Source organism: Frieseomelitta varia, unplaced genomic scaffold (assembly GCF_011392965.1).
Source record: "Frieseomelitta varia isolate USP_RPSP 00005682 unplaced genomic scaffold, Fvar_1.2 scaffold_357, whole genome shotgun sequence".
NCBI classification, from domain to species: domain Eukaryota; kingdom Metazoa; phylum Arthropoda; class Insecta; order Hymenoptera; family Apidae; genus Frieseomelitta; species Frieseomelitta varia.
The window spans coordinates 230314-244784 of NW_025110098.1; the positions used below are offsets into that span (position 1 = coordinate 230314).

General features: G+C 36.6%; 1 protein-coding gene across 1 annotated transcript in view; it reads right to left on the minus strand.

Annotated features, from left to right (window-relative positions):
- The window catches only part of LOC122530824 (synaptogenesis protein syg-2), a 53348-nt gene extending 40485 nt beyond the window's left edge, over positions 1–12863 (minus strand). Inside the window, exons 1-2 of the mRNA XM_043658157.1 lie at positions 12845–12863; positions 12199–12331 (exon numbers count right to left, since the gene is read on the minus strand). Of these exons, the coding sequence (XP_043514092.1) occupies positions 12199–12326 (128 nt within the window). The 5' untranslated portion in view covers positions 12327–12331; positions 12845–12863. The remainder of the gene's footprint in view (positions 1–12198; positions 12332–12844) is intronic.
- Between the last annotated feature and the right edge of the window lie 1608 nt (positions 12864–14471).

The window sequence follows — 14471 nt, forward strand, 5'->3', positions numbered from 1 at the left end:
TTTCATAAATGTGCTTTGATGAAGAACTCGCCTGAGGTTTTATTAATATTTAATTTAGAGTCAGTTGTTTGATTTTGATTTTTTGATTCAATCATTACATTTTATAGTATCTTTTTTAATAAATTCAATTTATGTTCATTGTCTTTATTCTTTCGCAATTTTAATAATTTTTAAAAGAGTACAGTCATTACAATTTGATATAAAATGATGCAATAGTCCGTTAGATATAAATTAACTAATAAACTAATCATTATTTTAGTTCAGGATTTTCAAGTTTAACCCTTTCCGTGTTTATTGTCAGGATCTCACTCACGTGCCCAGGTGCCACTTGGGTGGGTGAAAGACATTGGGCACGATGACCATAGTTTGTAATTTTATAAAAAATTTTTCAGCGACTGACAGTGTGTTAGCGTATCGTGCACGACGTATTTTTCGCATGTGTGTGTGTGGTTAGGATGTGAAATTGCGTCGTTTTTATTGTCCCATTCATTGTAAGCTGTAATATAGTATTTGCAATATAATATTTAAAATATTTATAGACTAATTTAAAGAATTATGAATTTATTATCATAATATCTAATAAATACGCTACGATTACACTATTATTATAACTATACTATAGATTATAATAATGATTCCAAGTCAACTTGCACATGTAACTTCTATAGAAATTACATGTATTTTTTCTTAATTGTCTAATAATGTCTCATATACAGTTGTAAATATAAACGTGTTTTAATCACGTTTCACGCAATGGTCGCTAGCCACTGTCAGTCGATTTCAGGAAAACGGTACGTAAATTAGAGTGTGAAAGTTGCGTGTTAAGCTCGGGTGTCGGAGGCGTCCCGGGATGTCCTCTCTAGTTTAGGTCTGCGCCCGAGTGGTATGTGGGAGAAACGTGGAGTGAATGTGTTGGTGTGCCTATTTTGCCATTTTTTAAATATAGGACGATTGGTTAGGATAGGTAGCTTACTTTCTGGTATGCCTGTGTTTAATTATAAGTAGGTAGGGCCGGGCAGGTTGGCACAGTCTCTGGTCGCGTGTCTCCTTTTCGCGTGTCCAACCTGTTTCAGGAAATCTAATTTGAAAAATCGACAGTGAAACTGGTACAAACGAAGCATGCCACTTGTTTCTAGTTTTACTCTTCGATTTTTCGAATTTAGTATCGCGGTCGTGGTCGCGGATAGGTCGCGAGTAGGTCCCGAAACGAACGTTTATGTAGGTATTGCTCGAGCACGCACATGCGAGCGAACAACGATCACTATGATCGATGATCGTCCGTGTGTACTGGGTTTTGCGATTTATCTTTTTATTTTTTGATTTGCGATTAGAAAGACTCGAGCTAGACGTAAGTTTCAGCGGGCATTGCGCTCGAAGAAAGAAAAGGCTAAAAGCTGAAGAGGCCCGGCAAACAGCCACGAAGAGGGTCACAGCAAATGGCTTCTCATCCTCTGGATCATTTAAATGATTCCAGAGCATGGGAGGTCATTCTCGTTACTACTTTGTCACTATGCTCTTTTAGTATTTGTAGNTTGTATTTTTTTCTTTCGTCGTTCATCATCATTTTGGGCAAATCGCAGTTTTTCTTGTTAGTGTTGCGAACGATTGGTTACGGGTTGAATTAGAGTTGTGAAATAGTTTCGAGTCTGTTCATTAGTGTCGCGAGAAATTGATTACGGTTTAAATTAGAGTTGCGAAGAAATGATAATCGTGGTTGCTTTAGAGTTGCGAATCATGATACCGCGATTGTTTTTTGCAATTTTGATTGTTAATATTGTGAATTTGGTTTTAGAGTTAGTGCAACATTATTGCATCGCGATTTTCAATTACTTTTATTCTTTATGTTGCGATATTGTTCCCTCGTGATTTCTAATTAACTTTCTTCTAACTGTTAGTGTTGCGATAATGAATGATCGCGTTTCTTTTCTGAAGTAGCGTTGCGTTTCTAAAATGCCCAAATTCTTCCACTGGATTTCTGGAAGGCTATTCCTGTTCCTGGATCACCTGATGCAGCTACAATAGCTGTACAAAGGTGGTCATTCATGAGCAACTATCAGCATAGTTGCACTGGACGCGTCGCAATTAGTGTTGCGTATTTCTAAATATGAGTGCGTAAATTAATAGCGTTGTGTATTTACTTTCGTAAGTTTTAAATATAACGAAGCACTCTTCGCGTTTCATTTTAAAAATTTTCTGTTTCACAGTTAACGTTAGTGAATTAGTGTTGCGAAACAAGATATGGTTTGTACGGAATGTAGATTTGACAATAGTCCTTCTGGTTATTGTGTTGAGTAAAAAATGTTTTTTCAGTAGCTCTTCTAGCTACTGCTTTATATTTTCTTTTGTCAGTAGCCCTTCTGATTACTGTATGAGGTTTTCTTTTTCAGCACCCCTTGTCACTACGTTTATTACTGAAAAAATATATTTTTTGTTAGTTATAACTTTGTTAAATTTTACTACAAATTCACATGTACATGCGTCGTACGTGTGTATAAATATTAGTTAAAATAGAATTTCGAAATACAGTTCTAAAATCTGCGTTTCTTGATGGGATATATTCAATTCAGATCTAATTCAATTGTTATTTTAAAGAGTAAAAGCGTGGAATATATTACTCCGTGAGACGCGAGCAAGTCGGACGAGCTTCAATTGGCCCTTGTTTGATATTTTGAATGCGAAGTTTAATCCGGTAAAGTTTAATTATCTCGTTCTACAGCGAGAAGTTTCTCTCAAACGAGAAATTAACAATTAGCAAAAGTGAGTTACACACTTCGCTTTGACCTTCGCCGGCAACGAGTATAACGCGGCACTAACTGCATAAATAATAATTTAGCAATTTCTGCTCGCCTTCTCCGGCAAAAACATGGGAGGCAAGGGCCCAGGAGATTTACGAGAAAATGGAAAGGGTTTAAAGAAAGGGGAACTCGAGTGATATTAAATTACGCGTAGGAGATAATAGAGTTAGTAAAACTTGGAACGTACTAAAATTACGTAAAGAGCGAGAACAATGAAACTTTGCGAATAATAAAAAAATAGTAAAATGACAGCACGAACAATCTTTTCTAGACGTTGGGTGTAAGAGGGTGAGAAATAAAATTCATATTATAAAATATTTCTTTGTGCGTTTGTATAGTTTCGAATAGGGTTTAACACTTGAGTACTCATCGCTTGTTGATCTCGTTACGAACGAGAGCTGAACGAAATATCTTACATTGTAATTTCGATTTGAGCCTGGAGAACAGAGTTCATACATTTTAAGAAGGGAAAGGAACAAGCGGTGTATAAGGAGAGCGGTTAGATGCGCCGTATAGTACGTGAAATAGTACGTGAAGCGAAAGACGAGGCGATTTAACGATAGCGAGAGATCGAGAGAGAGAGAGAGAGAGAGAGAGAGAGATGGGATTTCTGCTTCTCCTAGTTTCTATGCATAAATTGCGATCGAATCGTGGCATCAACTTTCTAGGATAAGGAGAAAATGTGTGCAAAAGAGAGAAAGAGAAAGAGAGAGAGGATAGAAAAAAGGGGGAAGGAGAGAAAGAGAAAGAAAGAAGAAGAACACTATCAAAAGATTCAATGTATGGCTTTGTATTTGATCGAGCTCCCTTCTTTCTTTTTTTCTTTCGTGGAATTTTTCATGCATTTTGAAAATTTTGGTTATGATCTTGATTTTATATTTGGAATATTTCTGTTTTAGAATAGAGTAGAATAGAATCTGGTGTACTCGTTTTCAGCACTTACAACTCTGTGATTTTGCAATGCAATTTAGAAAAAATGGAATTTCTGTATTATTTTTTTCCACCATTCCATTCTTTTTCCATTATTTCATTCGACATTCCGAAAATTTGACAATTTTTCTGTTTTGTAGTTGTAAAGCTTTTTATAATCCCTTCTGGTTCAAGTTCTATTGTGTTACAGTTTCCAATCTTTCTCTGCTGTCAGAGAATTTAAAATTTTATTGTTTCACAGTTTGGAATGATGATGCTCTTTTCACTGGCAGAAATGGAAAAATTTTCAAAATAATCGCGTGAAATTAGGAAATTTTCTATCATTCTAACAACCAAGTCATCCTATTATTTCATAATTTTATTCTATTCTGTTATTATTATTTCATAAATTTCGTTCCGTATTTTTACAGTTGATATTACAAGCTAGGTACAATTAGTGCAAGGATCACAAATATATTTGACAAGTCCCATCATTTAACATCCACATTTAATACACTGAAGATGATTAATCATAGTCTATAATATACGTTTGCAATAAATTTTCAAACTTTATCAATATTATCGCAACAAACGTGCATTTCGCTACAGCGCTAATGAAATTCCAACACACGCGACATTGATATGAAAATTACAAGTGTTCAAATTCTCTCGTTAGCTAGCTATAGTATACATACAGGGTGTCCCAGTATAAGCGAGGAGCGGATGATTCTATATGAAAAAATATGTCAAAAATGAGTAAAAAATAGAGAACAAAGTTATTTCATTTTCGTGAAACCTTTAAATGTGCCTTAGTACATATGTATTTAATAAATTTTCAAACTCGATTTTCACAAAACTGAAGTTTTCTACATTCTACGAACAAAATTTTATTTTACATTTTCGACTTACTTTCACCAGGTAGAACAACCTCCTACTAATTATTCTTCCTCCAGTATACTTGGTCAATTTTCAATCTCGATTTTCTCAAAAAATTGAACCTTCTTATGAGAAAAGATAAGCGAAGAAAATTTTCTTGCAAGATGCTTCCCGTTTTCCAGAAAACCGAGCAATTTGAAAACTTGACGAACGCATACCGGAGAAGATTTTCTCATTACGAAGGAAATTTTATCCTTTCTTCTCCACTTACTTCTTCATGTACTATAGAATCATCCTCTCTCCGGTTCTCTACCGGAACCTGTGCATCTCTAAATCACCCAGAGCTACAGAGTGCTACCCAGAACGATCATCTGGTCCACAGTTCTATGGAAATTGGGATTTTTGTTAAGAGTGATTCGAAACGGACGTTTGTTTGACGCGTCACATATAAAAAATGCATGTGTGTCAGAGGGAGAGAAAGAGAGATAGACAGAGAGAGAGAGAGAGAGGAAGAGAGAATTTCGCGTAGAATCGAGGACTTGCGACTGCAGGACGCTTGTCAAATGAGCAGATTTATTAGTAACAATAAACCAACGCGCGGATACGCTTGACGTATGCGCGTTGTACAATATGTACGAGAGACAATATGATTCAACCGTGGCACGATGGGACAATGTGTAGAGTACAGTGGTGGGCCAGCGCCTAGACGTTTACGTTTCGTTTCGTTTCGTTTCGTTTCGTTTCGTTTCGCGCGATAAATTGGATCTAATGGGCCGTCGTGTTCTTTCCCTGGCGGCGAGAAGACGGAGAACCGCGGGAAAATGAAAACGACGGTAGAATTACGGCGTCGCGAATTGAATTCGGATATTGCGTGAATACATTATGACGATGTGGGGAGGGGAGGGGGGGGGGAGGGAGATGCTACTCCGGGGGGAGGGGGGGGGGGAAGTGACGCAAGTGAGAAACGTGGAACGATGTGGCGTAGTTGCACGCGAATTCGCAGAGTTGCAGAGTTGCAGCGATCGTACAACTGTGAAATTGAAGGGCGAAAGGTGGCAACGACGAAACACCGAAACGAATGCACTGGAATTGTGCAGCTTGTTCGTCGTTGGAATTGTCAATGTTGGAAGAATGGAGACATTGCAAGAAGAACGCAGAAAATCGTATTTATGTTTATAGTTGCAGAAAGGGCGAAACTATATTAATTATAGAGTTAATTTATCATTATATTATAGAAACTACAGAGTCAATTTATTATTATAAATTTTACTCGAGGATTATAGAATTGGTAACTTGGTAATTATAGATTTGGAACAGCGTAATTTCATTCGTGGCTCGAAATTTTTCAACTTAACTGAGACGTTCTAACTTTTATTATTAGCCGCGACACTTTGCTCGCTAGCGCGGCACTTCAAACAGTTCGTTTCAAATCGATCTGACTGAAATGAACGTCGCGTGTTTCACCCCTTTTCCCCTCGGAAAAAATTTGTCCTCTCCTTTGTTTACCTTGCCACGTTATTACAACGAAATCGATCCGATTCGAGGACGTTTAAAACGCAAGAAAATATCATCGGCCCGGTAAAAGTTCCCGCGCAAATATTTGCCTATCGTTGGTGATTAAAAGCCCCTCTCATTCAACTGCGCGAAAGCGCGAAAAGCAGAGTTTGCAGTTGCAGAGTTTTAGCGCGAAAGTTCTAGTTTTCGCGACTTTCTATCCGACAGAGGCGCGTGGATGATTATTGTACGTTTAAATTTTGCATAGACCTTGTTTCGCAATAAATAAGTAAAATCAAATATACAGTCGCGTCGGTATTTAAGTTGACGCTTACTCTTTTTGGGAAATTTAAGCTAAAAAATTTGTAAATGATATTTGAATTAGGAACAAAGTCATTTATTTCATTGTCACAACTATAACAGAGGCGATACATAATAAATGAACATAAACAATAAATAGAACAAAGTAAAAATAATAAATTTTTGTATTTCATCATAACGGTAATTAAGTTGACGATAAATATTTCTATGAGATGCAATATAAAANCATAATGAATTTTAAATTAATTAATAAGAGGTTTGATAACCCTTGGCTTTAATAACATCTAATAAGCGACGAGGCATACTATTTATTAATTTTTTCAGTGTGTCTGCCGTAATTTCATTCCACTTGCTTTTTATGGCTGTAATGAATTTCGATTTTGTATATCTCTGATTTTTTGGAATTTGTCGCTCAAGTTCATCCCATAGATGCTCTATAGGATACAAATCCGGGCTCTGAGGTGGCCAAGGAAGCACGGAAGTACTGTTTTCTTCGAAAAATTTGTTGACTATTCTTGCTGTGTGTTTCGGGTTGTTATCATGATGAAACAAATAGGCCCTGTCAACTCCAAATTTTTCAATTGATTGAAATAAATTTTCATTTAATAATTCAATATGTTTGGCAGCAGTCAGTCTTCCATCAATAATAGATAAATTTCCTACTTGGGTGTCATTGAAACAACCCCATATCATTATATTCCCACCACCGTGTTTGACAAGCGTCGCCCTTTTTCCTCCATACATATATTTTCCTTTTGTTTGAATTCAATTTAAATTTCGATTCGTCACTCCAAATTATTGATTTCTAAAATGAAATCGGCTTATTGTAATGTTCTTTAGCAAAATTTAGACGTTTAGAAGTGCATTCACTTTTGAAATGTATGGTCTATTTCTAGATATCCGTCCATAAATATTGCTTTCATTAATGCGAGATTTGATTTGCGTGATCGATATTGGTAGATAAAAATTTTCTTTAATTTGTTGTGCTATAATGAACGGATTTTTTTTTACTTCTTTAGTGATTAGCCGATCTTCGCGAGCAGTTGTTTTTCCTTTTTCTACCCGATCTCACCGAATTTTTAGGTTTACCTGTCTTTTGTAATTTTTGGCATATCTTTCTAACACCTGCTTTTGATATTCTAAACTCATGTGCAATTTGTTGCAAACTTTTTCCTTCCATTCTTCTTTTGTCAATGTGTAACCTGTCGATACTCGTAGCTTTCTAGTTTTCGGCATACTATAAATAAAAGGTACTTATAGTCAAGAGAAAAATGTGTGAAAATAACCTACGGATCGTTAACCTACTAATGAAATTAAAAAATAATTAAAAGATGATGATATTTCATTCATAAAATAAAAGATCTATTGCGTCAGGTCTATATTTGACAAAAAATGCTTAAATGTACGATAACTTTGTTTCTTATAATGGTAATGCTTCAGCTGTTTGCAGGCAACTAAGGCATTAACCACACTTAATGTAGACAAAAAGCAAAAGATTTTTAAGTTATATAAGAACGTCACCATAGCAAACGAAACACAACGCACCCTTCAAATTTGCCGTCGTCAACTTGAATACCGGCGCGACTGTATCTTCTTACAGTCAAAAATGACTAAAGTGTCGCAGCGAAATCTGAATGAAAAACTTCATGACATCTGAATGGGACACGTGTTTTAAAACTTCGTAAGGAAAATGTAATTTCCAAACCGGTAATTGCCTCGTTGCCAGGAAGAACGATCGAAGAGTTGCACGATTGTTGCGCGTTAAAACGGATCGGACGAAATCGGAGGAAAATCTCGGGTTGAAAGTGGAGCGAGAGGAACGGTATCGGGGACCTTGGCGAGCCGAAACGATCAAGACGGGTGTATAAACGTCCTCGGAGGACCGGTTCGGAGATGCAGCCCCCAGGGGGCGTCGGTCGGCCGCAAACCTCATCTCTCGCCCGCGGCCTTTTATACAAGAGGAAAAGATTCGAGAACACACCTGTCCAGATGCAGCTCGAGTAATCCAGTTCAGCTCGCAATTCGCGCCGTCGAACCGCGTTTCGTATCGATTTCACACGGAGAAACGTCCCCGCTTTCCTCTTCCTCTTTTTCCTTTTTATTTCCCCCCCCCCCCCCCCCCGCGAACCTCGTTTCTCGTTGTTTCGTTTCGGTTCCCTTGTTAACGATCTCCCGCGACAGCGAGATCGAGTTCTGTTGACTGATATGATTTTCCTTCCTGACAGATTTTGTTTGTTCAGTCCACGTATTCGAGGCACAGAGTATTAATTGAGCAACTCCGGCTCGAGTGTAAATTGAAGATCGTCTGTCAGGATTTTCGAGTAAAAGTGATGAGAGTTATAAATGCTACAAAATATGACGAGGCTCGCGAAACGTTTCGTTACAAAATTGCAACGCGTGCCAGGAGTTTCGATTTTTGCCGGTTTTTCGGGAAATTTCTAATGGGGAAATTTTGGAGAAATTTCGGCCGACGGCGTTAAATTAAAATCGAAGAATTATAACAATAATACACGATAAAGCCGCTTTCAGCAATTTTTACGATATTAATTGTTTCAACATGGTTGAAATACGTCGGAGTTGATTTTTTCGACGTTAGAGGGACGTTTTGAAACAAATGTCACGTGGTGTGCCTGTTTCGGTCACGATTTTTACCGTGATAATAATTGTCACTGCGAAATGGAAGAAGCGGCAGTCATCAAAGCGCGCATCGGCGAAATTTGTTTTTCATGAATTCTCACTGTCAACCGATCTGACAAATTTTAATTGTCGTCGTTCGCTGAGAATTAACATTCAAGCGATGTCGCTTTTTGTCATTCGTTTTTTTAATTTTTCCACCAACTCGATGAGATTTTATAATGTTGCGACTTGGCTCGAGCGGTAACAGTGTTGTGTTCGGGGAAAATTTTAATACCTAACCGCCGATTTATGCGACGATTACGAAAAATTCAAACGAGTCTTTGACAGGGTTATTAAAAAATTTTCTTTGCATTTCACACTTTTTAATTTAATTTAATTACCTCCGCGATCACGTACGACAGTTTCAATACGTGAATCATTTAGAATTCACGGAAAAAATGGCTCACGAGACATTTTAAATAATTTCATTATAATCGCGACGTGTAAAATATTCGTTCGAAATTTTCAAATATTTCATTTGGATCACATTAAATAAGCGATGTAATTAGTATTGTAGTCTCTTTCAACATTGTTGCACGATCATTCAGAGCAACTATGTTATTACAAATTTTCTATTATTGCAAATTCACTTCATCAGAGTTGGATAATTTTGAATGATTTTCTCCTCGGAGAAATAATATCGTAGGAAGGAAGATATGGATCGAATTAATAAAATAGATATGGTAATAAATCGTACTTTAATTCATTCTTTATTCGAACCGGAAAAGCCTGTTTTCGTGTTAGTAAACTTTTGCACATACACAGTAGATTGATTTTACGTACTACAAATTATTCATACAACTAAACTGCGGATATTCATGCATTTATGCGAAATTTATGTATGCAAAATATGCGTAGGATGTATGGTTATGTATTATATGCAAAAATATACGAAAAATATATCTCGAAAGTGAAGCAATCTTCTGTTTAGACGATTCGGTTGTGTTCGTAAAAAATACAAACTTTCAAGGGAGTGTAGAAATAAAATAGTAAAAATGTTGTTATTTGTAGAAAAAATTCATTTTGGGTTAGGTTTAAGTGAGGTTTATTTCCTGGGTACAGAGATGTATAAAAAACTCGGAGTACGAATTGAAAAATTTGCCGACAATAAATCACAAAGGAAATTTATTCGAAAACAATTCCTTGGTGCTAAACTGGGTTTTGAATTAATTTTCGTTCCGTTTGCCTGTCCAGGAATTTTTTAGTTTTCCTGAAACTTCTGCGACCCCGATTTTGCATTAAAATAATATCCCTCGACTCGACTCTGATCGAACGCGTATTAAGCTCAGCGAAATCGAACGAGAGAACGTAACGAAAGAATATTACGTTGAAGGAGTTGGCGAATCCTGCGAAACTTAATTTAAATCTCCATTAAGAGGGAACGCGGGGCAACGTGACGGGGCAATAAAGAGAGCAGACACGAAAGTACAAACAGCGAATAAATAGAGGAGATTGGCAACGTTTCAGAGGTAGTAAAGTCCCTCCGCTTGGATGGAAATGAACTTGCGAAGATAACGCGGCGCGAGAGTAGGCGAATTTCACGATACTCCGTGATGAACGTGAAGCCGAACGAGGATCAAAAGGACGAATGAACGTCTCTCGTTGTGCGTGCAACGGAGGAATCAGAAGCGTCTGATGACGCGTTTTCCAAGTGACAGCCGATTTCTTCGGTACACTGGTGCCTCGGTTTCGCAAAATATTTGCTCGTGGTAAATAACTCTCTTAGAGCTACCGTCCCTCGGAGAGCGCGGGAAGCGAGCTTGTTAGTTTTATACTCTTCGAAAATATTTGTGCCGGTGATTATCAGACTGGCGGTTAAATCGTATATGCAAATTTGTGTTTTTTACAAATGTGACGAAAGAAACGAGACCCAACGAGAGGAGCTTTCTCGCTGGTTAAACAACGAACATTCTGCCCTTCTCACGTTTTTTTTCGCTTTCTTTCTGCATATCTCAACTCGCTGTTAGGAAAGGATTGTCAACAATTTAATCGACAATCACAGCTGTTTGCGAAAGTTTGAATTGAAAAGACAGAGATTAAAGGTGTGGGGGGGAGTGGGGAAAGGCTCGCTGGTTAGTGGCCTTGAACAGTCGATTGATTTCAGACAGGCTATAGCACACGCGAGAAGTTGCTTCTTTAATTAAGGCTTGTTGCAAGTGAAACTCAATTGGTTCGAAGCGCAGGCGGCTTGTTTGAAGACTAAAGTGCTGCTCTGTGGTTTGAGCGCGACGGAGCGATACGCGTTGACTTTAATTAAGAAAACTATTTGCCTTGGAATTGACGATACGTAATATTCAACCGGTTAAACATCATTTGCTCGCGGAGGCTACTTAGATAAATTCATATAAATACATTTCAAATTCATTTTCGTGTATCGGTGTCTTATTGAATAGCATTAATCTGCAAATTGTACCTCTTCGATGGTGTCGTAATAATTATTGAATGTTAGATTTTCGTTTAATTCTAATACTTTAATGCGACTTGATTCTAAATTTTATAGCAAAGAATTATATGGCCAAAAATTATATATAGCAGTTAATAAATTTTTCTACGCTCAAATTAATCGCGCCTAATTTTCGTGCTCGTGAAATTTCATTCGCCGAAAATTTTTCAACTCGACAAGAACGCGTCGTCTTGCGCTGGATTCTTTTGTCCCAAAATTGCAATAGTTTCTCAGTACATTTAAGTACATTAAGTACAGGCAAAGCAAATAATAAATTTATTACTTTTCGATAATTTCTATCCAGTGATATCGCACCGACGAGTTCAAGAAAAGGAAAGCGACGAATTATTGTATACGGTTTCGGTCACTCGTTATGGTCCGCAATCAGTTGCCAGCGCAGGTGGTTAAATTTAAATCTGTTAGATGGTTACGGGTTGATGAATCTTTCTACACGAAAATTCGAAACATTAATCGCATTGTCTGATTCCTGTATTCGCGAGCAACGGGGAATTACATTCGTAGAGAATGTTTTTAACTTGGAGTAACTGAAGTTGTTGGAAGAGGGAACGTGTAGTTCAGTATTTCCTTCGATTATTCATTCTAGCAGAGTGGCGTGAGGGAGTGTGGATGATTTAGACCGTGTAGCGGGAAACGTGAATAAAGAATGCAGGAGTAGAATTTTACCTGTATATCGGCGCGTCTGCCTCCTCCTTGTACCAAATAACTAGATGTAGCTTGTCTCCAGGGACCGGCGGTTCCACGTCGCATGGTAACTGAGCAGTTCCAGCTGCCACTGCCTCCGCATCTATCATTGTCACTGTAATGACAAAGACGGGCCGTGAGTCAGGCACATCATACAGCGAGAGGAGAGGAGAGCGTGACTAGAGTGTGCATCAAATCGTCTGACTTAACGATCGCGTGGGAATTTATTGATAAAGCAGATACATCAGGTTCGACAAGAAGGTGCTTTCATTCTTCGTGATTTATCTTTTGCGTAACGTGGCGAAGGCATTACACACGAACATTCATTTGTACGTTTCATGTAAAACTTTTAAAAATTTTACGAACACTAAAAAGTGTTGCGATGCATTTAATTAACTTAATGAATGAAACGAGTAATTTTCTATGTCCCAAAGGGGAAATTCAAAGTGTTGCAGATTACAATATTTAGTTTTTCGTTTATTTTACCGAGGTAAAATCACCACATTCGTCAAGATTCCGACGTTCCGCTTTAATTGCACTCTTCAATCTTTGGGTTAGGTTTGAGTTAGGTTTACCTTCTGGGATACTTTTTTCAAAGACCACCCAATATTCTCATTTGAATACCAACCTGTCGTCGTAGTTGTTTCACCCTACAATCTTCTACTCTCAACTTTTTGAAGTTTTTCACCACTCGCAGAGAAACGAAACTGCTAATCAAGTATTTTAATAATAATATATATTGTATAAAATATATATTATTTTATAATATTTTAAATAATAATATATATTATATAAAATATATATTATTTTATAATATTTTTAATAATAATATATATTTTATATAATATATATATATATATATTATTATTATTATTATATATATATAACATATTATTATTTTATAATATTTTTAATAATAATATATATTATATAAAATATATATTATTTTATAATATTTTTAATAATAATATATATTACATAAAATATATATTATTTGATAATATTTTTAATAATAATATATATCATATAAAATATATCGAATATATTTCATAAATAATTCGAAAGCTCAGGCTAAAAGAAGACTCTATTAATGTCTTTTCGTCGAAATTTACGCTTCTAAACGTATTTCTTTCTCTCCAAATGGCCACGAAATCTTTACCCTTCTCTTTTGAATTATAAACTAGATTCTTTCCGTGACTTCTTGGCGAGCTGTTACACAAGCAACGAAGGTGGGTGGAACGGGTACGGGCAAAATATATAGAGAGACTAATTGTCATTAACCGGGTATCTTGGCTGGTGTTGCGTTACACTTAGCCTCTATCTGTCCTTACTCTAATTATTGAGGAAAATTATGCATTCGCCACACGCGGTACAGAGAGACCGCTGGACTTCAGAATGGCTCGTTTAATTGTTTCAATTACATTTGATTAATGCTTCTAATTACACTTTCCTCTCATTCTCCCTTTTTTTCTTTTTTTTTCTTTTTTTTTTTCAAGTTATATAACGAGCTTGGTATTTGACGTATAATTGGACAGATTTGTTTAAAAAATGTTCATCAAAAGATTCAAATTGCAGGATATTCAGTGAAAATAATATTTCGTACGAAATTCTTGAAATTACGAAAAAAAAGGAAACATTTTCACTTTGCTTTCATAATTATTAGATATCGAAGACGATCTTGTTCGCAAAGTTGATTGAAAAATTAGCGAACAAAAATTCGACGTCACCGTGTATTTCACTGGCAAATATTTATTATGCATGAGCCACGTTTCTCGTTGCTCGAAAAATTTCAATTATCCTTTTAATGACAATATCAATCGCTGTTTTTGAAACGTCGTAATGGGAAAACTGTTCATCGATTGTTTTTTTTTTTTTTTTTTTTTAACGCCAAGGAAACCAGACCGTGCAACAATTTACAATGATTTGACGTTCGAGTGGCGAGGCAGACGTATCTTTTTTTTCTCTCTCGCCGAGAGAAAACGCGAGGCGTATCCAAAAACATGATAACAAAACCCGATATCACGCATCCAGCGCTGAATATTGAAACGTGTCAATGGTACGTCAAATATCACCAAATTGACTATTTATGAGACCAAATGGAGAAAATTTCGTTTCCTGGTTGTTGTTTTTTTTTTTTTTTTTTTTCTTCTCTTTGCCATCGTAAATTGTATTGGCTTTGTTGTCGCCGGGAATTTCACGAAAATGTGACACGAACACTCGATTCTTCATTCGAGATATTCGGTTGCCGTATTCTT